Here is a 25,120-nt window from a genome sequence, read left to right on the forward strand (position 1 = left end):
TGCAACTTTAGCAAAATGTGGTTTTAAAACATTTTGACTTGGAGTGACTAAATGCAAATATATGCCATCCTCTTAAAAAAAAAAAAATCAAAACAAAGTGTCACTGTTCTTTTACTTTATAACTACTGAAATGGTCTTTGTCTCTTACATACCATCTCAATAGAACACATTTAGGTTTGTGTTTACGACGTGCTAAAATGTGAAAAAAGTTCAAAGAGTACGAACACATCTGCACTGTGAAATTGCTCAGCTGAGAGAATTTTGCTACAAACTATAGGTGGTGTCACAAGTGTTAGAGGAAAAACTCAGACCACAAATATGTGAACTAATTTGGGTGCAGTTGCCAGATCGTCTCTGAATGAAGCTATCTGCTTATCTGACAAAACACCAGATTAGAGAACACTATAAAATTTTGCAAATCGAATATGCAATCTGTTGAGGAGCAGAACGTAACTGGCCCACTTTGGATAATAAACAGCACAACCCTGAAGGAGGAAATGATGCGCTCTGTAAGGCGGCTGCAAAGCTTATCCTCATCCCTCCTGCAGAGAGTAAAGAAACAGATGTCTCCGTTTATTTTGACACAGTGACACTGATTGTCATGCCGCTAACAACAAATGGGTTATTGGCGGCGGTCCACAGCCAAAGTGGTGTTAAATATTCAAAGGAAAACCACAAAGTATATCAGCCGCTCTGGTAAGTAGAGCTAGAAAGCCCCTGAATGCTGTGCAATAAAGCGAGACGTCCAAACCACGCCTAATTTAACTGTCCACGCTTATATGTTGAGGCACAATGTCTTCTTCCAGCCACGACCTTAATAACATGATGACTGTTTTATTTAGGGCTGGCGTTCCAAGAAGAGTAACTGAGCCGACGAAAACAGGAACAAACACATCACACACAGCCAACAGAGATCTGCAGAACATGACATTAGTTATTTATTGTGAGATTATTCTAAATACATTCAGGAAACATAAGATTTACCAATCGTCAGCGATATGTCATGAAGGTATATCAGTGTGTTATCAATGCTTTTGTGTGCTCTGAAACCTTCCACTATTTCTGCCTTTCTTCATTCACAACCCTCAGGAAAGATAAAAAGGAGCCAAGAAACCCAGTCCAAATCGTCTGGCTGGGCTTCCCACTGCTGAGAGAGTGTGTAAAGAACAAAAGAGACGAGCCAGCCACGGATCGTGGAAAGCCAAACCAATCGGAAACCAAAAGAAAAAAAAAAAAAAAAAAAAAAAAAAAAGCTAAAAAAAAAAGTCTGCGACATCATTTTTTAATGATGGTTAGAAAAGTATACTTTTGTTGCAGTCCAAGTAATTACAGTTCTGTTTAAAAAAAATAAAATAAAAAAAGCCACTGCAATGAGCACAGGTCTGGAAAGGTTGTGAAACATGTTCTTTGAAGCTAGTAATTGATCCGTTTTATAACCGCAGTCTGCACTGTTTTGCTTTGGAGCTGATTATTGCAAGAAACGTGCTTAGAAAAGATCGAATGTCTCCCTTTGGACTCTGAATTCTCTGTAGAGCTACCACATGCACCTGAACACGGCAAAGTTCATCCAAAGACAAAAATACTAACAAAAANAGCAGCCAGTAAAGGACAGGCTGATCAACATCAGCAGCTATGCATTTTAAGTTGAGGCAATCAGTTTTATCAGTTTTGTACGTGGAGCAATATGGTGCACTTGACTCTTCTTGATATTTCTATCCACCAACATTCGGGGAAAAGCTGAGAAAAACTGTTTTTTAGAGAGAAAAGTGGGAAGTAAAATGCATAAAATTCAATAAGAGAGGATGTGACTAATTAATAAAGACGTATGAACCATATTAGTTCTGTTGCTGTGTTTGCAGACATTTCAAGGTAAAAATGTACAGAGATAAGAAAAACAGGCCTGCAGCTAAAGTGGATAACAAGAAATAAAGATGTCTGTCTCTGTCTCTTTTACCCACGTTGCTTCACCATCTCCAAATAACGTTCTTTTCTCATGATGCATTCTACTTCATCTATTTTGCAGAGACAAATTTTCTGTCAGGTCTTGTCATTTCTATAAATTGGTTGAGTGCTAATAGAGATATTGTGCTTGAGTAAAGAAAAGCTAAAAAAGGATGATGCATGATAGTATTTAAGCAAACTTTAGGAAACTTTAGGCCGCAGTGATCTTTATCAGAGCTTTTAGAAATGTTCAAATAATTAGAAACAATGGCAGCTGTGTTCAATCTAACCTCAGTCAATAACTCTGCAGTCACGCAACCCAAGAAATTCCCTGAATTAAAAAAGTATTTTTAAGCTGACTCAAAATCAAAGTGCCTTGTTGAGAGGCTGTTTTAGAATAAAAGCAGAACATTTTATCCTAAATCAGCAGAACTACATTATTTTGGAGCGACGGTTTGTGCCTCCATACCAACAACCATTGTCTTTTGGACATTTGAAGACAAAGGGCCTTTAGGGAAGCTTTGGGGGAGCCGAACAGGAATCCATCCTGTCAAAATAAGAACTTTTAATCCTTTTTCAACTGTGACCACTTTGGCAGTAATCTTCACTCACCTTCGGCAGTGTTTTATCAAGATTGAGCTAAAAAAAAAAACTATTTTCTCATGAACATGTAGCCAAAACAATTATTCCATTGGCTTATGTCTGCAAGCAAGGCCTATTGTACATGTATGTCAATTTAAAAATTATTCAGAGGTAATAAATGCTAGAGTGTAATAATCCAGTTGTGAAAATTACACTTCAATGTAGGCAGAGATCAAGTACCCATGTCATATAAAATTAATTTTTTTCACAGTTGCTTAATGAATGTGAAATTTCCAAACTGCTAGGTTACATTTTAATTCAATAGGATTACAAATATTTTCAGTGGTCCGTTTAAGACACGCTTTCAACACAAAACCAGGCTGGCATTATCTTACAGAAATAACTAAAAGTTTCTTAGCAAGGCTGATTATTAATTTATATAAATCTACACAGTGAATGCTGACTGTTTCGGTTTATATTATACTAAAAAAAAGAGCCAATGCTGCAATACAATGTGAGGGAAACCACACGTTTATTTTAAACAGCAGTGTTCAAGACACAACCGCATTAAATTTAGGGTCTATCTAATACTCAGAAATCTTGAAAAATAAACAGAGCACATGTGATTTTGTTTTAAAACTGAGCAAGGGAAAACAATTCGAATTAAATACTTACATAATATGGGTCTTTGATGATCCGCTGGTTCTGAGGATCATATGAACCGAGAAGCTCGATCTTTGCTGTGGCGTTTTTCACAGACTTGGCCTTCTTGTTCAAGTCACTGTAAAGGGGGGAAAAAAATTAAACTCATTTGAAGCAGAGATGAATAAATCTAAAGGTTTCAGCATGCGGCCTCCTTATAATAAACATCCATGTGGTTAGTCTTGCCTGCCTGAAATCCTTATACACATTTTACAGTTGCTTTATATGTCAAGGCAAACCTCTGTGCAAAAGTTAGAGAAAGAAATGTGCAACAACAACAAAAAAAAAATCAACATCAACACATCTCTACTACTTCAGAATGTCAAATCTAAAACAGTACAAACATGAAGACAAACAATTAATGAACTCTTTGTCGGACAATAAAAATATGTGGGAGGAAGAAGGAGGAAGAAAAAATGGCTAAAGAGCAAAGACGAGGCATCCAAAGAACTCAGTAAGCAGCTTACAGATCAGATCTGCCATAGGCATGTGATCTCAAAATGATCCCTAAACGTTCAAAGTAGCAAAAAAAATATCCCTCCTATGACCTTTCGAAAGAGCTTAAGAAAGGCTATTGCTCATTAAAGGGAGGCATTGACCGGGGAGTGAGTTGTAGCTCAAAGTTACCAAAGTTTCTTTCTTTCTTTTTCTTTGTTTTTATGTGAATGTGAATGAGCACCTTTAGATTCTCAACGCAACACAGGTCCACTCTGACGGAGGGTTTTCTCACCAAGACGATACACTTAAAACATGACCCGGTGTTTTCAGTGCCTGCGTGTCATCAAGCTGCAATCGACACTCGGAAGGGAAAATAAACAACGCTGCGAGCCGGAGTAAATGTACCTCAGGTTGTTTTCGTCCATGCAGAGTATGTATTCAAAGTTCATGAAGTCATCTTTGGTCACCTGGAAGTGGGACAGAAAAACAGAAAAAGGCAAATGTTAGCTTTGGCTCTTAGTGGAAACACGGTACGGTGAGCAGAGGCTCCCGCTGGGCCTTCGGAGAGAGGGGAGAATCCTCAGCAGAAACTATCAATTATTGTTAAGCAAAAACTTCTTTCTTTCATCCATATTTCATAATAAAAAAAATAAATAAATAAAAAACCCCAAGAATTACAGAAATTCAGTCATTTACACAGAAGCAACAGTTTTAAGTAACCAACTCTATTCAGCAAAATCATCTTTACATTGTATTGTGCATGCAATAATTATTGGCTAAACCTCCACAATAACTTAGTCAAGAAATTTTGATTAATTTTTAAAAAGATTACAAAAAATCAAGCACATACATTGCTGTGAAAAAGGATTCGCTTCATTACATTTTTGTGCTTTTGTTCCCCCAGGCATAAAAATGATCTCTGTAATGCTTCCTAGATGTTAATCACTTTGCTTTATATCTTAAATTTCTGTGTATGATGATGCTTTATGTCAGACAATTTTAATATCTTGATTGCATGGGTCTGGCAGCAATTATTTTCGGGACATGCTTAAATGGCAAAGAAAGGAAATAGCAACCGAGAAACGGGTGAAAAAGAAATATTTTCTTTTAGACAAGGCTATTCATGTAGGAGGAAATTAAATGTTACAACTGAATATTCAAACAAATTAATATTCTCACTCTCCTAAACCTCTTCCTCACACATGGTGGTAGTGTGTGCCTGTTGAGCTGTGAGCTCAAAGCTGACCTGGCGCTCTCACGGTTTAAATGAAGCGGTGATAATCCGCCGTTTAAGAAAGAAAGTTCTCTTTACAAGCCTGACGGGGATCTTGGACTGATGTGAGTGGAAAAAATGTGAGTGAGCAGGGAGGATCCTATTGAAAATAAGGAGTAAGTGGAGTAAGACATAAGTTTCAAACCTCTAGATAAAACTCCTGATGAAGCCATGCTGAGATGGTACTGCTCTGTGTAAAAATAAACCGGTTTGCCTTTTAAAAGTGAACTCTTTCACCTGCAGAGTTTAGAAAAGCGCAAGTATAGGAAGCATCTTATTGTTTCAGAGGACTTGAACTGTCATCATAATGTATTACTGTATTATTTGGAGTGATACAATCAGTTTATATATATATATATAAAATGCAGTGCTCCAAAATTTTTCATGGGATAATATTGTTAGCAATTAGCATCTATCAGCAGAACTCGTTTGTTTTACTGAACTGGGCCTGCTTTAATAGAAAACAGAAAAAAAATAAAACAAAATGGATTCAAAACATAGAACAACCTCTGTACAGTTCAATATGAGTCACAGATCATTAATCAAAAAGTGTCCATCTATCCAGAGATGCATCCATTGTGTAAGAAATGTCAGAATTCAGAATAGGTTTGTTTTTTGTCCAAAGCTTTAATGCTACTGGCATTTTGTTTTTGAAATTTCAAATTACGCCTGATATTCATAAATAAAGAAAATTTTGACAAACCACAGCAATCTGTGTTGCTCATAGGAGCAAAGAAATGGATCCCTACATGTAGAAGGACAAATCTGTTCCCTCTGTCAGAATCTGGACTGTAGACCTCGACGATAAACTTCACTTGGAGAGAATAAGACATTCACTGAAAGACAACTTTAGGCAATTTAAAGAATCTGGAAACCTACCAGATCATATCCCATGGTTACAATCACAACACAACACGGCCCTGCAGCACTTTAGGCTACCAGGAGGTTTGTCAGCAGATGGTCTCACTGGGTTGGGGCGGGCTGATAAAAGGCCATCAACTTAGATAACTCCTTTTCTGATTTACTGTGTTATAAATTAAAACATTTATTTATTGGTGTGCTTCAGGATTATACAGCACCAGCCACAACCTTTTAGATGGAAAGGTGAAAGCCTTAAAATAAATTCACTTTTTACAGCAGTGGAATAATCTCACACTGAAAAACAACACACACTATTTATGTGAAAAAAATATCGAGACATTAGTGCACATTACAAAAACCCAAAGGCTTCACAATTATTGGTTCCCCAGCTGTAAATCTCTTATGTATCCCTCCGTTTGCCATCAGGGCAGCACTCGGCCTTCTCCTACGACATTAAACTATTTTAGATGACTATGGCCTCTTTCTTTAGATCTGGGGCTGAGGTCGTCATGGAAGAAGGCTGATTATGTGTCTGGTGAGCAACTAAATGGTCCCTCATTTTCAGTTCACTGGTGGATTTTATTTATGTCTTTTTCTGCAATCACAAAGCTTGGAATCAACATTTGGCAGGACATCAGAGTTTTTGTGCAATGCATTCACACTGTAAGTTGCATTATTTAGCCAGTTAATTGGCCTTAAGCTGCCCTTAATGCCCCCACTACATTTGTATTTTTAGATGCTATAAATACGGAAGATTGGAACAATGGGAAATACAGAATAAGAGTGTGGAAAATCATAATTTATAGCGTTATTGCAATGTAAATAACCCAGAATACATCATATTTTAGTGCTTTTTTTTTAAACAACATTTATGATTAACTTCCATTTTGAGTTTTGATGCTTTTAATTTGAAGGAACGACTTCCTGCTTAACTGTTAGCGCAAAGGCAGCAGAACAGCAAACAAAAGACAGAAGTTAAGCTGTAACAGAGCTCATAAAAATCTATTTTGTTATTCGATGCCCCTGTGATAGACTAACAGAAAATGGCCTCTGACGTTTGTAACAGTATCTAAAAACTATAAGATGAATAAGTTACTTATATTATAAAAAGATGATGTGATTTTGTTGCAAAAATAAAATGTTTTATTTCGGGGATTCTCTATCCATCTTTAGCAGAGGTGCCAATACATCTCTTTATCTGGAGCTGCTAAATCCTTCCTACCTATGACAAATTTTTCAATTTAATTTTAGACATTTTTCTACCACAGTATTAAAAGAACCTCTCACCAACAGATGATTTAATGATAAAAACCAATATTTGGTCACAAAAACATATTTGTACTCTCGGTCGTGGTGGGGAGGAATCGACTCCAAGAAATATATTTGTCCAACATCAAAATTTAAAAGATGATAAGCAAAATTAATGTGATTGCAGGAGAATCGTGGTATTTTGGCTAAAGTTGCTCATTCCTCAAATGTTGACACAATGATAACATATTAACGAGGCCGGAATCAAAATTCCAGCTCTCCTACAGTTATAGTCTTGCTGGTTTTTTTTATAAGAGAAAAAACATTCCACATTACTTGTTGTAGATGTCATCTGAGCATGTTTATCTCGTAAAAAAAAAAAAAAAAGCAAAAAAACTCTTGTTTATTTGGGGATGCAATGGTCTCCAGGCAATATCCCAATTGGCCAATTTGCTTATTTGTAGATAAGCCTTACCAGAAGTTCAGCTAAGTGGAACGGTGGGAGCAAAGAGAAGTGAGAGAAATAGGAAGAACAGACTGATAAAGGAAAAAGGGAAAAAGCTTGTCGGAGCTCATTGTGTGGATTTGGTTGAGTTTAAGCCAGAGGTCTAGCCTTCTGATTTAAGCAGATTAAATGTCAGCCTGACTGAATGGGTTTATTGTGAGACAACGCAAGGAGACAGGAGATCTCAGGCAAAGGGTCAGACACCAGAGATGTCTCACGAAAGAAGAGGGGGGGAAAAAAAGTGTTATAAGGTTATGGAAGATGGGGATGAGCCAGCATCACATAAAGCTTAAAGTCCTAAGATAAAGAAGTTTATGACTGATTCCTAACTTCTGCTAAAATTGGAACATTATTTGAAAAGGATGCAGCTGTGATGGGAACAACTATGTCATTAACCATGCAGATTTGAACATATTGAACAACATTTTAGCATGTCAACAGGATTTATATTTTTATAATCAATGCTTATTTTCATTCCAAAGGAAACTTACTAAAACCCAAATAAAGACTTATTTGAGTTAGATTGAATAGTTTTCCTTCATAAATAGTGCTATGAAAATTTTCTTTTTTTAATGAAATGCCATAAAAAGCATTTCCCCCCTGATAACTTCTCATCTGTTTTTATAATGTTACATTTATACATTTCAGAACAAACGTTACCTATGAGAGGTAATCAATGCAAATACAAAATATGCACTTTAAAAATGAGAATTTCATTTATAAAGAAGGGGGTAAAAAATGCAAACCAAAATGATGCAATTTGAAAAAGTAGTTACCATCTAAAGCTAATACCTGGTTATGTCAGCCAATAAGTATTTTAAGGTCTTCGCTGCAAAGTAGATTCAAATAAGTCACGTCCCATCACAATAGCCTATTGCAATTTATATCATAACATCTCAGTCTGATTAACTTTTTGACTTTTACACTGGCCACTCCAAAATCTTTTGTTATTCTTTTTTTTTTTTTAAAGTATTCAGAGTTGGTGTGCTTTGTATGACAATCTCACTGAATTACTAAGTTCATGAACCAATGGCTGGACATCCCCCTTCAAAATTGTGAAAAATCCTCCGGGTCTTTAAGCAGAAAGGCAACCCCAAGTCATAAATCTTCTACCACAATTTGACTATTGGTGGTAAGCCCTTTTAAAAAAAAATGTTTGTTAATTTCATGCCAGATATCACAAGATGTGCATCATCAACTCATAGAATATTTTTTTAAAGTGTTGAGGATCCCTTAGGGCTTTTTTTATTTGCAGATATGGATCTCCCTGTGGACTTTGATGCATGAAGACAGTTTCACCCCGGTCTCCTTTAATTATGAACACTGACTTCAGCTGAAGCAAATGAAGCCTAAAGTGTTTTAGTATTTCTCGATGAGTATGTTGATGCACTTTTGCAGTAATTCTGGTCAGCCAGATACTCTCTGTAGGTTCACAGCTCTACATTTTCTCCATTTGTGGGAATTACACACAATTTAAAACAATAAATAAATAAATAAATAAAAAATCTGCAGCTCTGCTGGTTGCTCCTAATGTTACAGGAAAATGGCAAACAGAAAATTGTGAGAAAACACACTAATGAGGTGAGTGGCGCCACGGATCATCCAGTTGTACCTGTCGAGCCCTATGGCTTGTCTCAATGCCATGCTTCCTCAGGCAAGCCAGACCACGGGTGTCCGGTGAGCTGCCTGTATTCCAGTCAGATGTGGCACCACTGTCTATGACCCACTGCAAGAACAGAGCACAGAAAGGGGCCGCTAGGTACCGCTACGTGTAGAAGAGCGTGGTCGTACCTGCCTGGCCACATGACTCATGGGCACGCCATGTCTCTTCATGCAGGCTTGACCGCGGTGGTCTGGAGTGTTTCCTATTTCATAGGTGGAGGTGGCAGCACTGTCTATCCTCCACTAAGCAAATCAGGGCATGGAGAATAACAATAGATCAGAACTGGGTCATATTGCCAAATGAGTAGAAGTTGAAGATGGTTTAGAATTTGGTGTTTTGAATACCTATAAGGATTATTGATTCATTTTAAACTTAAGTTAAACAAGTACACAAAATGTGTAAAACAAATGTCTGATAACATCTTTATCTGATTTATTATACAGAATACTTACTGTGACATTTAATAAAAATATGATGTCAATACTTCTTTAAGCTTTCAAAGGTATCTACGTCTTCAACAAAATATGATTTTGGAGACAGTTAGAGCATCTGCAAACACTGTGAAGCTAGAACATAGTTTGCAGACTGTAATTCCTATAGCTAAATTATCTAAATATTTTATTATATTCCTTACTACATTTGCAATAGCAAATCAGCATAAAAGATGGATGTTTTACACATTTTTAAACAGTTGAAAAAAATGTAACAGTCTGTAATGTATCAATTAAATACAGATGACTTTACCTTATCAACCACTCCAGAATCTGTTGCCATTTTCCTAAACACAGCTTCGGCAATGGGAGACCTGCAAATATTCCCTGTTTAAAATTACAATGAGTATTAATAGGATGTTCCAATATTGTAATATCCTAATTACATTCTCTTAAAGAGTGTAGTGTGATTTGATCAGAACTGTATCTGATGAAATATTAACCAACAACTATTGTTCAGTTCAATTTTAACCCAACCTGGTGTGGAAATTGTTTATTGTGGGGGAAAAAGCAGTCCAGTTAGTTATAAAAATACACAAACTTAATCATCAACAAAATGCATATATCTTTTAGCCATTCCTCCTCAAACAAAAGTGTACAAATATCAAACAATGAAACGAACAAATATGGGGTAATTATATAAATTAGGGGTTATTACCAAAAAAAAACGTGGTTACTACCAAAATTTACAAAATAGTCAATTTTGTCAATTGACAATTGACAAAATTGTCAATTGACAAAAAATGAAAAGATTTAATTTTTTGTCTATTGACAAAACATTAAATCTTTTCATTTAATTTTGTGCATGCGCGGGAAGTCGCACATGCACAGCAGCGCGACTTCCCGTAAGAGGAATGCAGGCTGCTTCTTAGTCAATGTTGATTTTCCAAAATAGGTTTTGGTCATGTTAAGCTAATTTACAGCACGAGTTCGGATGTGGCACTAAATTGTGTAGGGGATTTAAGCCTATAAACGAGTTTTAAGAAAAACTGCAGATTAACATGTCAACTTAATTAATGTTCATAGCGTGGCTATGAAAACAGTGAAACCAAAACTAAAATGTCAATCCGGTTTACTGTCTCTATGACATTCTAAACCGGACTGACTTAAGTTCAAAATGTTCAAAATGTAGTTAAAACATTAAAACGTGTTTTATGAGCGAAGGGTATTTCATTTAAGTTTTATAGCCCAGAAGAACTTTAATGAGAGACAAGTGGAGACAAGCTAGCTGGAAATCTGACGCTAACCCGGTTTAAGAAATAAACGAGTGAACCAATGAAAGCACAGAAATTTGCATTTATTCTATAAGTTGTGTTTGATTTAAACATTGTTGCTGATATGATGTAAAAGACGCTCTTACCCAGACAAACGAACAGAACTGACTTCGAACCGGTGGCCGCCATGTTGCTGCGTAGTCTCCTGAATTACGTCACAGTGGGTGACCAGTTTCTGCCTGAGCAAAAGTAAGCTCTCAGGCGAAATCACAAAAAATGAAAATTTCTTTTCATTTTTTGTGAAAAGAGATTTCACAAAAAATTTAATCTTTACATTTTTGTTAATTGACAATTTTGTCAATTAACAAAATTGTCAATTGACAAAATTGACTATTTTGTCAATTGACTATTGACAAAAATTTTGTCAATTGACTATTGACAAAATTGTCAATAGTCAATTATTGACTATTGACAATTTTGTTAATAGTCAATTAACAAAATTGACTATTTTGTAAATTTTGGTAGTAACCACGTTTGTTTTAAATGAAAAACAAAGAAATAAATGTAGGAAAAAAAAAAGTCTGAAAAATAATCATGACTTAATGTGGTGCATGCCTGAAGATTTGAAGAAAATACAATTCTGGCCTGCAATAAATTCAAGATGCAGTGTGATGGTATAAGATTTTAAAAAAAAAAATGATAGGTTATTAATTTTTTTTTAAATCCTCCCTGAAGGCTAAAGAGCACAAAGATATTTAAGGACTGATGTTCTAAAAAAAAAAACGAGTAACTAAAGAAAATTATTTGTAAGAACACCGACATTAGCTCCAAACATACTGAATCACATTCACCTTGGATATCCTGTTTTACAAATCCAGATTAAAACTAATTAAAATAATTTACAAGACTAAATGAATGCTTATAATAGCAGGAAGGTTTTACTTTCTTCATGATACAAAAACCTCGCCAAGCCTTTCTTATATATCCACTGCTCATTTGCCTATCCAAATAATTTTTTTTTTTTTTTTTCATTCATGGTTATTATATCTCTATGGAGACATTTTACCCACTGAAGATCTACTCTTAGAAACACAACTTTCTTCTCATTCTAATAACCATTTAAAAGTTGAAAGCAATGCAAACATGCAATGTAATGAAAGCAGTTGTAAGAGGTGCTGACATTAAAGATGTCATGAGCCCTTACATGCTGTTTAATCTGTGTTTCCTTTAAGCATTTGTCACGTTACCCCAGAGAACACAGTCAAAGGACACATGTCATAAGGACATCAATAATGCTAAAAACAATTAAAAGGAGACATGGCAGACATGAATTTGTTGATTAAAGCTCCTGAAAATAGATTAAAATTATTAGTGAACAACTGCATGATTGACACTTAAAACCCCACATGTTCAGTGTATTTCTATGGTGCATATTCATTATGCACCATGAATATGGTGCATAATTTTTTTTCAATCTTAGGAAATCTTGCCTGACTAAATGATATAATTTTTGTCTAAAGAATGAGTCTCATACATTGTCCCTATAAAAACATTGCTTGGCAGGGGGAGGGAAATGATTGCAGATGCAGAACAAACTGGATTTTTTTCTCTGATCACAGTGAAAATGAGCAACAACTTCCTCAGTCCCAAGACAAAAGCCAAATTTTCTGAAGGCGTAACAAAATTACCTAATTCAGCTGATACCCACAAGGTAACCCATACGTGAGGTAATCTTCCAAGGTGACATTTGAGTTTAATTAAATGCAAATAAAAGAAAGACAGCATATAATCTCTTTAGCTGTCTGCAGTTGCCAAAGTACAAGATTTAACAAGGTTGCTTTGAAGTCATTTGCTTTGCTTTTTGTCCTTTGGGCAAAATGTAACAGATTCAACATGTCATTCAGTATGTGTAAAATATCAGATTTGATAATATGTTCAAATGGTTCAATAACCAGATATGTCAGAGCCACAGGGAAATTATTATGCAATGCTTTAGGTGATGTGACCTTTGCCACTGACACCACAACAGATTCCTTCCATATGCTGGCAGCTGTTATTCCAATGAATAATAGAAGGAATATTATGAAGTATCAGGCAGCTGCATGGCAAAAGACTTCAGTCATTTTTAATTCTTTACCGACCAGGAAAAGAGCCTTTCCTCTGTGGCAGAAGATAAACAGATTCACTGAAAATCACCTCATTAATTTTAATGTCCAAGCTTCTAGCCGCAGCTAATAACAGTAGTTGGTTAAACTGTAAAATCAAGGTTATGAATATTAGCCATCAGCATCAAGTTTAATGGAATAATTTGTCAGGTATTGTTGAACAAACACAATAATTATTCTTTTTATTTTTTATCTTTTTGACAGCAGATATAAAGGTTTCTGTTCGTTTAAAATTCTGCATTAAATCAGGTCTTTCATAAGGTAACGCTGGAAAGTAAAGAATATATTTTCCCAGATCTTGAAGAGGTAAGATGTGTTTTCCAGGCACATTACCTTCAGTTGTCATAATATGCTGTATGTATCAAATATGACCTAAAGGAAATTTGACTGCCTAATTTAATGCCTTGAAATTGGGCTCCTGTCTCTTTAAGAAGCTCCTGCTCTTTCCAACACTCCCCCTTCAGCATATCATTGCAATAGTGTTTCTTATTATGGCACTTACAACTATTCTTTGGAGTGTTTTACTTATACGCAGTTTGCTTGCTAAGTTCAACAGACTCGACAGGTTTTTGCTAATTTTCTGCCTGTTGTCAGGAATGATGTGATTGGACTTTCAATGGGATTCTTTCCATGAAAATAAAATAAGTTCCATAAGGTAACCTCTACATTCAGGGAAAGTAGCTGCACAGCCATGGTTCGACATCTTTTTACACCATGTGTCACTTTTTTAAACCTTCATCTCTTTGTCCACAAATACTTTCCTCATTGGAGTCATTCACATTTACAAATGGCCTAATACAAATAACACATGCTGCTGTTTATTTTGAACCATAACTGCTGTTTTTACTCACATATGGTGGTAAATGTATTAAAGTTTGAGAACCACATCTGTGTTCATTCCAGATTTGGATCACACTAAGTCTGCTGTTTCCTATATTCTTTGTGAAATGGCAAGTGGAAAGCAAAAATGAACAATGGCGTGATTGCAGAACCCCAAAGGAGCATTAAAAGGATTCATAGGCTCATCTGTTAGACTTAACACTGGAAGGTTTTCTTCTTGTTTACGTGGTGCATATCTATGCAGACACAAATCAGCAGGAGGAAAACATTGGCAATACAAGCTAAACACTTGTCAGCATGTTCACCAATGGGTGTCCTGTATGAAACAGACATCTGTGATCTTATGTTTTGTGTTTGCCTTGGGATCAATCTGTTTGCTTTTTGTTATCTTGCAAAACTATGTAGAAGAAGCTTAATTTTGCTTGGATCTTTTTTTGCGTGTGTATTCTGTACAGATGTGTACCGGAATTTGCCGTTTTTAGCATTGTGGCCAAGTAGCAAAAAGGTTTCAGGTTCCAATCCCTGCTGTAGTTGGCATATTTTCTCTTTCTGCACACATGAGCTTTCTCTGAGTGCTCTGTCTTCCTCTTATAATTAAGTTACATCCACCTTGTGTGGGCCACGCCACTTACCCACTGACTACTTCAGTCACCATTCTCTCTCCATGAGCCTGCATATTGCATAGAAAACGGATGGTTAGATAGTTCTGAGCTATTAAATATTTTTCTTCTCATGAGTAAAAGTAACACACAAGGTCCACACAAAGTAAATCATCGCATGACTGAAGTTTTTGCCACATGAATGAGGATTCAACATGGACTACATCTCAACTACAGAAAATGTCATTACAATTTGCTCCTTTATCTCCAAATATGTTTAATTTGCTGTAAATTCAGATAATTTGAGAACTTGCAGTGGGCCATGACTCCTACAAACCTTGAAAAGCTTTGAATCACAATTGCAAAGGTCAAACAGTATACAGCCATTACTTCTTGGCTGTACATTTACACTAGAGGCTTTGTCAAACTAAAAAATACATAAAGCATTAGTAGTATGAAATACAAACACAAAGAGAGATCTCCATATTATAAATGCTAAAGCAGAAAGACAAAAAACCTGCCTAACATGTATGACTCCTGTCTACATATGTATGAAAAGTCTTCTATTCATTTGATCTCTTGTTTTTTTTATTTTCCACATTACTAGTATAATATAAACAACTCTCAGTTTCAGTCTTTGTACTGTCTGTTCCGCATTAAAAAAAAAACCCTGCAAGAATACAGTAAGCCGATTCAGTGATAAATAGACTATCACTCACTGACTGGAAGTTGAGTTGATATTCCTGGTAATTAAATATGAATACATAATTACTAATTATTTCTTACTTTACATACTTAAAACAATAATTCCAGGCAAAACAACGGACACAGCAATTACATCTAATAAATAGCAAACGGTTTTTAATTGAGTCAGACCATTTCATTCACGTCTCAGGGACGGCAGTTAATTGTTGTCAGTGACTCAATGAGAAAACAATTACTGGATGATGTTGTCACATTAAAGAATAAAATATGTTTTTCCAGATAGTGTAAGGTCTGAATTAAAACAAAGCAAAAATGTCTCAGGGGATGAGTGGCCAAGTGATGTCAGTGTGTTCTTGTTTACTTTCCTTCCTTCTATCACACACAGGGTTTTTCTAACGAGAAACAGATTTCACAGTTGTCTCAGACAAGTAAACATGCTTTTGCACCGAGTTTCAACTGAAATATTTAGTTCAAAACATGAAACAGAGGCCATCCCAGGATCATGTGAAAATTGCACCCAGGAGGGCAAATGCTGTCTCAGTGATGTTTTGCATCTGTTTTTGTGATACAGTTTGAGTAATATTAACTCTGACTAAACTTTCAACAAATTGTTAAAAGAAATATTTCACATTTTTATTGTGTTTTTAGCCTTTGTTAAAAAATGTGAGGGAAACCACCTAAAATACTTAGTTCAATGATATCTGAATAAAACAAAATAAATATGAATGCTCATTTACACCAGGTTTACAGTAGGATGGGGCTGGAAATTTTTTTTTTTGTTTTGTTTTGTTTTGTTTTGTGAGTTGCTGTTAATGTTATAGTCGCTTAGAAAAACATTAGGACCATACTGAAAGTAGACAAAAGACAAACCTTCTGGGATTATGCTATTTGCACAAATAAGCTTAAATTGAATTCACTGGAAAGCAGAATGGAAAAGAGGTCATTATCTAAATATAGATTTCCAGGATGGGAAACTCATACCAACTGTAAAGCATGGAGGTGGGAGTGTTATGGTTTGGGAATGATTTCTTCCAGAAGGACAGTTCACCATCATAGAACTCACTAAAAATTGTATCATGTATCAAAGGCATCTTAAGGAAAATGTGAGTCCATCTGTGCTGGATGCAGCAACACGACAACAACCCAACACACAGAAGTAAACAAGGACTGGTTGAAATTTAAGAAATGAAAAGTTCAGGGCAAAGTCACAGCCCACACCTTTCTCCTAGTATATAGCTATTACTTCTTGTGCCATACTTCTGCTATTTTTTGATGATAGATTGGCTGCTCTGGAATTTAGAAAAAAGAAAACAGATTAAAAGGGCTGAATACATACACACACTGCAATTTTTGATATTAATTTTAAAAGCACATGAAAATCACATATCATTTTCCTTGGTCTATCACATAAATTCCATATATAACTTAAAGTTTATGATTGCAGCATGCTAACTTGTGAAAAAGTTAGAGGGATTTAATTACTTTGGGAAAAGTCCTACATGTTTTGTTAAAAGACTCAGCATTGTCATACTGCTTGGTGTCACTACAATCATTATTTCGATATGCAGGGAAAAAAAAAGTAAGCATGCAACACATTTTTTTTATTTTATTTTTTATATATATTTTATTCAACATTAAAAAATATTATGGTGAATACACCAACTTGTTTCATTTGTACCTTTGCCTAAACCAAGGCATTAAAGATATGCATCATCGTTCCAAAAGCATTCATTGTGTTCTTTAACAAAACAAAAGACATTTTCAAAACATTTCAAACATTTGTATTTCTGTAACAGCATGCATGTCTGCTTTAGATTTGCAGTACTGTCCGAAAAATTAGACACTTATCATCCCTGTAAACAACCATTAATCACCGTGACACATTCTGCATGCCTTTTGATCTGGAAATCATGGAATTTATCTGAGGGCTATCATTATTAATTCAAATTGGAGGTCAAGAAGACTGAAAGTACGAGTGAACCCAGATGAATTCCCAAGAGAGGGATATTGGAGGGAATCCAATGAAAAGAAATCATGCGGCTGAATAAATGTAATCAACACTAAAAAGCAGATGTGGTATGAAAATTATGTACAAAAGTGGTTTTTGTTTTCTTTTAGTTAATTAAACATGCAGGAGGACGCAAAGTCTTCCTTCTGAACAAATGAATGTGGTGAGATATGGTGCTAAGGCGTGTTTGTGGCTAGAAAAGAAGCACATGGAAGTTATATTCAGTTTACTAAGCTTCACCCTGACCTTCAGACTATCCATTCCAGTGCTGCCCTCTATCTTCTGAACAAGTAAACCTGATGTGCACAACACAGGTTGTGTTTAGATGTCTACTTTAATGCCTGTTTTCTAAGTGGAGCAAATAGACGCCTGGATGTTGAGATTGAAACTTTGACTTGAGATTTATTTTTGAAATGTACTGTTTAAGTTTGAAAGTTGTCTGTACATATTGTAAATAGTTTTAGGTTGTCACTATTGATATCTGGCAAGGCATAATGCAAACGTTAATGGTGTCAATACGTTTACAATACAAAAATGTGAATGTGAGGAGCTCTGTAGGTGCCACTATTCATTTGATAATTTCCGTCAAATCTGTCATTTACAATGGCTTTTTGAGGAGCAGAACTGTGCCGAAGTGTTTGTTGCACTGGCTTTTCTCTCTGTTGTTTTAAGTACAATTAAAGAAGCTGGACCCGCGCGTTCCCAGTTACTCATGTTTCCCTGGGCATATCTAGTTTTGTTGAGACAACTTTCAAAATGTCTCAAAAGAAAAGACGAGTTCAGAGTAGCCAGTCAAATGCAGTCATGACCCTAGAGCAAAACAAAATTAAAGCATAAAATCTCAGTTTAAGTTTACTCGAATCAAGTCAGATTTTCTTAGAATGTTTCAAAGAGCATGCAAAGCAGAGGGGGCAAGCAAAAACAGGATTCAGGCGAGGTCAGAAAACGGGCAGAATGGAAACAGAGGGAAAGCAGAGGCTGTCAACAAATACCTGGCCTATATGCTCACAGGTAAACCTGATCATTGGCTGTCAACAGGTTTAACTCCACCAAGACAAGTGGCAGAACAGAAACGACTTTCCTATACAAATCAAACTAGATACATACACATTTTATTGCCTTAGATACGCTCTCCTCTTGGAAGCATTTGTTTCCCTTCTCCCACGCAGTTCCTCATTTTTACTTGGCCTGTGCTGGGGAAAGGTAAAAAGCCATTAAGAAGACTGATTAGGAACATTGATATAGGTGTGCTGAGAGTTATGACAGATCAGATGACTCATCTGGCAGGAAATGCAGGGGAAGGGGGAGTGGAAGAAAAAGCAGAACGGTTACCTTCAGGAGAATTGGCTCATATTCAAAAGTACACATGTAGTCAACACTGTATGCCTAATAAATAATAATTTTTTTTTGTTTTGCTAATAGTTTCTTATTTTTAACTTTGTGCTACCTGTTAGCATTGTCACTGCAAAGTGTTGTTTATTTTCACAGCCTTTAATAATCATATTATAACCATCTACCTTTCTAACGGGTTTCCATGTTTATAATGTTACAACCACATATTTGAATGTGTTTTGTTAGGATTTTATGCCAATTGTGCAGAATTCTGAAGTTGATAGATATGGATGTGACATTTACTCTTTGTATTCCAATTAAACCTGGGAAAGTGTGGTGTGCATTTGAATTAAATGCTCTTAACCCACTATTTTAGAGAAGCGGAACCAGCAGCAAGGTTTTCCAACAACAAACATCAGTAGATTGGAAATGTGATTGCTTCTGCCTTGAACAGTAGCTCAAGGCAGAAGAGAAGGGGAAGAGAACATCGGTAAGGAACAAGTTTTTTTTAAACGTGTTCTGTCCTGCAGTGTGGCTCTCAGAATTGTTGTCTGAGTGCCAAGATGAATCTCAACAGACTTACTTTCACAGCTAGAGCTCTATGGTTTTCTCTCCACTTGCATTGTTAGAAATTGTATTGGGTTTATTTCAAATGTAAAGGACATACAGATTGAAGACAAAGGGGACAAAAGCTTAAAGAAAAACAAGTAGATAAGATTAGAAGAAAGAACAGCTGGAGTACTAGTACTACAAAATGTATAGTGGTAACAGCAGCCAATCAGAAAATACCTAAATCACCTGTGGGAGTATCTGTGCGTATGAGAGAAAGAGAGGATGCTTGTGTCTATAAGGTTTCTCTGTAAGAATGTTCAATAGAAGGTTGAGGAGCCACAAAGCCGCCCCTGGGACACAAAGCAGACATGGGGGAGATCGGAGCCCCAGGCCTCCATAGGCCAATGAGGTTTTAGGCACATTCATGCTTCCAGACTAGCTCTGCTCCAATGCAGCACATGTTCCTTAAAACTGGCAACTTCTACATGTTGCAGTAAAGCAACATGGTACTCCAAATTCTGCTCCCTAATCCTCAAATCCTCAATCATTAATACATCAGGTCATTTACCTCTAAATTGCTTAATTATTAATTATTAAGATCAAATCAGTCAAATCTGTTAATTATTGAAAACTTAGTCCCCAGGGTGAATGAATCACTTTGATGATTTTAAACATTTAAGAGTAACAAAAAAATTACTTTTGAAAAATGTAAAGGAGAAAATACTTTTTTACAGCACTGTAGGTCACAAATACCACAAGAAAATCTTCTTCCTGGTATTGCACAATGATGTGTTAATAAGGCTCCAGTCACAAGTCACTACCTTCCTTTATTTCTTGCATTACTCATCACATCCCCAAGTCAAGAGTAAAATCTTTTTGCACAACATTTATCAGCAATGATGAGCGTAATTTATTTATTTATTTTTATTTTTTTTGATGAGTCAGTTTTCCAGGTAAACACCACAATAAGAATTGATAAAAGGAGCTAGGATCGGGTGAAAACTGGTTTTCTGAGTGTTCATGAAGGTTTATGTTTTATGTTGAGCAACAAGTTAAAAGACCCGCATTTCAATTTCAAGAGGAGGTGGGGAAAAACGTCTGCAGGGGTTTCAGCTTTCATTGTTCTAAGTATCAGGTGTACTTTGAACAGGCTTGTGTTTGGCTAAAACTACTCCTGCGCAGGATGGGTGGGGTGAAGGGATGTGTGTCTGAGCAGACAAGGTGAAGTCTCGTGTTTGGATTCAAGCTCAGGCAAAGAGCGGGCTTGAATGGAATCCTGTCGCTGTGACTCTGTACGGTATACTCAGGGATATTTGACTCTTTGGAAATAACAGCTTTGAAAACGTGTGAGTATACAATGGAGACAAGCAGTGACACCACAAAAATTCTTGAAAAGGGTCCGGAATACCTTCGGAAGCAAATGGAACTGGAGGGTGAGACAAAGGGACGTATGAGTGCCGTGGAGAGGCTTGCTGCGAGTAAACCAAAGTACGTCAAAAGTCAGCAAGTGGTCAACTCTACCCAGGAGCCAGTGATCAGTCTTGGTTCAGCATCTGTGAGTAGCACCGGGTCTTCAAGCCAAAGCATAAACCGCAATGGAAATCTTGTCTCTGGGAGTACCTCATCAGTGCATAAAGATGTTCCACAACTCTGTTTACCGGGACAACAACATCGGCCCACTGTCAAAAAAAGACCAGACTCTATCCTACTTTACAGACAGAAATGTGACTTACTTCGAGGATCAGCACTCAAGAACCGAAGGCACCCCATAACTAGAAAGCCGCCACTCAATTCTGGGAATAAACATGTTCTGGCTGCTGACAGGGAATGTGAACATGAAGGCAGCAAGGAAAAAATCAGCACACCTGAGGGAAAAGCAAAGGAATGTAGCAACGGTGTAGTTATTTCTCAGTCAGAGAACAAGTCTAATGGAGCAACAGAGGAAAACAGCGAAAAGCCAATAGCTGGTGGTCTTCTTGCAGTTCCTGAGATTGAGAGGACGACTGGCAAGGGAGTGAGCCGTTCCCACTCGGATATCAGCTCCCGATACTCTAAAAACTTTGCAGACTTTGATGCGTTTTTCAAGTACTGTGGCCTGGACGGTGAGGTGATTGAGACCTTGGGGAGGGAGAACTTCTCGGCACGCTCTGATGAGATTGTGATAAACATTCGGAGCGTCAGCATCTCCACATCCGACGATGGCTTTTCGAGGGATAGCGGCGACAGCGACGGGCTTCTTGAGGACGAGCTGCACAAAAAAATATGGCAAGGCACGTCGGTAATTGAGCGCAATGCACGTATCATCAAGTGGCTGTACAGCTGCAAAAACGCTTCGGATGCTGGAAAGACGTTACGGGACCTCGACTGAATGTTACATAAAAGCTACAGATTTTTTTAGTGGAGACTAAAATGATTGTGACTGACTTCCAGTTCTTGCATTCCTGACAGTAAATATCACCAACTGAAGGATTCAAGATTGTGGCAACGTGTGTTGCTGCCACGTTGTCCAAAATTGTATCTTGAGCACAATGTGACTGACAGATGTGAAAACTTATAATGAGTTGAAGATGTTGTTGTACAAACTTTTTTTCTGTCATGAGATTAATTCAACTGACAATTTTGCAAATTATAGCTATATTCAACAGTTGTGAAAATGCCTGTATCATACCACAAGGAAGAATTGTGGTAGAGAGCTATGGAAAAGTATAGGGCTAAAAGTCCACTAAGCTCAACTGTGGTTTAGAGTAATTACCCTGTACCTTGTCATAATCTTCTAATAAACTATATTATGTATTTAAAATATGTGTGAAGTTTTGACAAACTGCAGTGCATACCCTCAAATGGATTTTCATTCCAACAGTTTGAAGCATTAAATTTGAAGCATTACTATGTCATTTATCATCAAAACTAGTTAAACTTTTCTCCACCAATGTTTTAAAAAACTAATGGAATTGAGAATTGGTATGAGTAATTACATAAAGATGAAAGGCTCTTTGGATTTGTGATTTTTGCTGGAAACATCTATGGATCCTGTTCATAATTTGTGGATTTTTCAGATTACCTCAAACATGAAAGGGGACTCAAATAACAGTTTACGTAGCGTGCCTTTAAGGTTCATAGTCTGATGAGTGCACTCCTCATTTTTCCTCGGGTGAAAGGTATGCAGTCAGTCCTGCACACACACAGACAAAAGAAAGACAAATAATGTCAGTCTGTAAGACAAGCTGTTTTATTACATGTCACTTAAGTAGCAGCAATTAATAAGAGAGTGAAAAAACCCCAGGAAAGAAATGATAATTTCCCCAGACAAGCTGTCAGCTGGACCTTTAAGATCTGGGTGAGAAGAATGTGGCTGGTAATCTGATGGGCTTATGTCCAGTGACCCGTTGAAACTGTATCTCTACTTACCTCCCAGTTTTCGCCTGCTTTGTCTCTTCAACACCCCCAACCCGGCACCACCACCATTTTCTGAATCCTTTCCAAGTTTGCTCCAGTTAGTTTGACCCTCAGAGAGTGTAATTGAAGATGGAGAAAAACATAACAGATTGACTAGGGGCTCAAGCAGCATTAACCCACTGTTTTTTTCTATTAATTTGGGAAGTTATGACACGAATGTTTCATGGACATGAAAGAAGGTTCTAGTTGTAAAAATATATTTTACTAACTTGAAAGGTGTGCCATAGCAAATCACTTCCTGCCACCTCTACTTGTCAGCTGCCAGGTCTTAAAGTTGGTTGAAAAACCGATCCATTAACACCTTAGTGGCATTATGATTTTTACCACAGCCTAACTTTAACATGACTTTAATCCTTACTCAAATCAAAGTTAAACCACCATTCCTTAAACTTTTTATCTAGAATGTGTGACATTCAAACAAAGTAATTAATTACTTAGTTTCCAACTAGTGTGCTACATGTGATTTTATAAATCCATTAGTGACATAATAGAATAATTGACCTTGTTGGTAGCAGCAAGTGTCTGTCTGTTTTGTAAAAATTAGCAAAACTAACTTTAGGTTTAATTTATTACTATAGTAAAACATGTTATTGTAAATTGTTCTTTATTCCCGAGAAAGTCTGCTGTCTTAGAAAGATTTACAACTCGCATCTGGCAAACCTCTTTTGAGGATGTCCATTTGTATATTTATTGTTTTTCCCCGTCTTTTTTTCTCACGCTTTAAATAAAACTCCTTTGTAAAAGTTTACTTGTATTCCAAGCACCTGCAGCAAAATATTGTAGCCATATGTGGGAGTAGACTTCAATGCTTCATAAGCGACATCAGCATCTATAAGAAGTCATTTGTCCACCACTGTGTTTACAAATGTGAGCTGATCAGCTTGATTCTTGTGCATATTCTGATGTCGGCAAGCCAAATAAGATTCCATGTGTTTTTAAAGAACTTATTGCAAATCAATACATCATTGACCAGATGGGATTTTATTACTTGTGTTTATTTGCTATTTAAAAGAAAGTAAAACACTACTGCATATCTTTGAAATATATGTATATCCTGATCATTTTTATCATATGTGGCAACCAGCTACAAATGATTGTTTAGATTCAAAAGGAGGGCTAGTCTACCTTAATATAATTGACTATCTGAGCAATAGATTTTCCATAGGGAGCATCTTCTAACCTCATTCCCGATTTGTGAGAACCATGAAACAAACTGTGGATTACAATCTTTCTGAACTGGCCTGCAATTTTCCAATTGAGTCTGAAAAGACCCTAATAATAAAAACCATCTTACCATAATACTGCTGCTCCCCTGTTTCAATATGTGGGGTGACATGCGATAATTCTTTTCTTTCACACATAAGAAAATGGTCCAAAGCGTTGTTCTGGTCTCACCGAGAGAAAAGACCTCTTCCTCATAGCTGCTTTGTCTTCTATATTACTTTCTAAAAAGTTTAAGTGGGATTTTTTTCTTTTTTATGTTTTTCTTCTTGTCACACTTCCATGACGGCTGTTTTCTCTAGTGGAAATTAAACAGCTGGGGCTTTTTATGTTAAGGCTGTGGGGTTGCGATCCTACGGACTTAACATGGGTCTCTTGGCTACTTTTCTGATTTATGCTCTCTGTCAGTTTAGGATGAGGGCCATGTCTTGGTAGGATTAGAGCTATCCTGTTATATTTTCATTTCCAGATTATTGATTATTGTCATGTGTTCAAGTTTTACTGCCTGAACCGTCTTTGAAGCTCTCTACAATGTTATCCTTGTCCTGGTGGTTGAACTCCCTGGTCTTCATGATGTTGTTTATTTACTGATGTTCTCTAATTAATTTATGAACCCTTCATGAAACTATTTAAAAGGAGAAATTTTACATAGGTGGACTAGTTTACTTGTTAGGTACTTTCAGATGGCAGTTGGTTTAGCTGTGTTTTGTTTTTTAGGATGTTAGGGTAAAAGAAAGTAAAAATACAAGAACACCAAGGAATTTCTTTTTTTTCATTGTTCTTTGCTCATAAATTACCAATAAAACACATTCAAGACTGTGTTGTAACATGAGATAGAATGATAAAGCCAGAGGGAAAGGATTTTTTTATGCAATCTGTGATTCTGAAGACAGACACACTGTCTTTTAATTACATGTGGAAAAATATTAATGCATAAATAAAGGTCTTTATCATAGATGACAATGTAAAGATTCACTATGATTGATAAAAACTTTAAAAAATATAGTAACGACCTATAATTGATAAATGGGACATGCACATTAGTAGAATTAAACCCTTGCTATTAAATAAAAACCACAAAATAAGATGGAAAATATTGGAGTTCTAATGCACATTAAAGCTTGCACAGATGTTGCCTTACCACATCACGCACTTAGTTGTCCGATTGTCCTGTTCCCATCCCCCCAACCGCAAAATAAAAACAGAAGTACATGTGCGCAGTCCTCAATCACGTGTAGGAGAAAAGCCCCAGCAAAACACACGGGATTAAAAAAAGGCAATGATTGACACCGCAGATTAACCAATCAGATGCGTTGCTCCGGGT

At 36.5% G+C, this 25,120-nt stretch overlaps 2 protein-coding genes and 1 long non-coding RNA gene across 5 annotated transcripts in view; 1 reads left to right on the plus strand and 2 right to left on the minus strand.

Annotated features, from left to right (window-relative positions):
- acp1 (acid phosphatase 1) overlaps window positions 1-11,171 on the minus strand; it is a 12,399-nt gene extending 1,228 nt beyond the window's left edge. The window contains exons 1-6 of one of the 3 annotated variants that reach the window (XM_016671966.1): window positions 11,065-11,171; window positions 9,958-10,031; window positions 9,163-9,276; window positions 4,069-4,130; window positions 3,199-3,304; window positions 458-542 (exon numbers count right to left, since the gene is read on the minus strand). In XM_016671966.1, the coding sequence (XP_016527452.1) occupies window positions 534-542; window positions 3,199-3,304; window positions 4,069-4,130; window positions 9,163-9,276; window positions 9,958-10,031; window positions 11,065-11,107 (408 nt within the window). In that variant the 5' untranslated portion in view covers window positions 11,108-11,171 and the 3' untranslated portion in view covers window positions 458-533. Of the gene's footprint in view, window positions 1-457; window positions 543-3,198; window positions 3,305-4,068; window positions 4,131-9,162; window positions 9,277-9,341; window positions 9,456-9,957; window positions 10,032-11,064 lie in introns of those variants that run through there. The other 2 variants (XM_007552824.2, XM_007552823.2) reach the window with 2 other exon arrangements.
- A 5,718-nt stretch (window positions 11,172-16,889) lies between these two features.
- On the minus strand, window positions 16,890-25,035 carry LOC107836339 (uncharacterized). The gene is made up of 3 exons (XR_001662223.1): window positions 24,938-25,035; window positions 22,181-22,291; window positions 16,890-18,428 (listed from the first exon to the last, which is right to left on the minus strand). It is a non-coding gene; the product is annotated as an uncharacterized LOC107836339 (long non-coding RNA).
- On the plus strand, window positions 20,095-21,919 carry fam110c (family with sequence similarity 110 member C). Its single transcript, XM_016671875.1, has one exon. The coding sequence runs from the start codon at window positions 20,477-20,479 to the stop codon at window positions 21,485-21,487; it is 1,011 nt and encodes a 336-aa protein (XP_016527361.1). The 5' UTR covers window positions 20,095-20,476; the 3' UTR covers window positions 21,488-21,919.
- Window positions 25,036-25,120: the final 85 nt, after the last annotated feature.

This window comes from Poecilia formosa, unplaced genomic scaffold (genome assembly GCF_000485575.1).
Source record: "Poecilia formosa unplaced genomic scaffold, Poecilia_formosa-5.1.2 Scaffold53, whole genome shotgun sequence".
NCBI lineage: Eukaryota > Metazoa > Chordata > Actinopteri > Cyprinodontiformes > Poeciliidae > Poecilia > Poecilia formosa.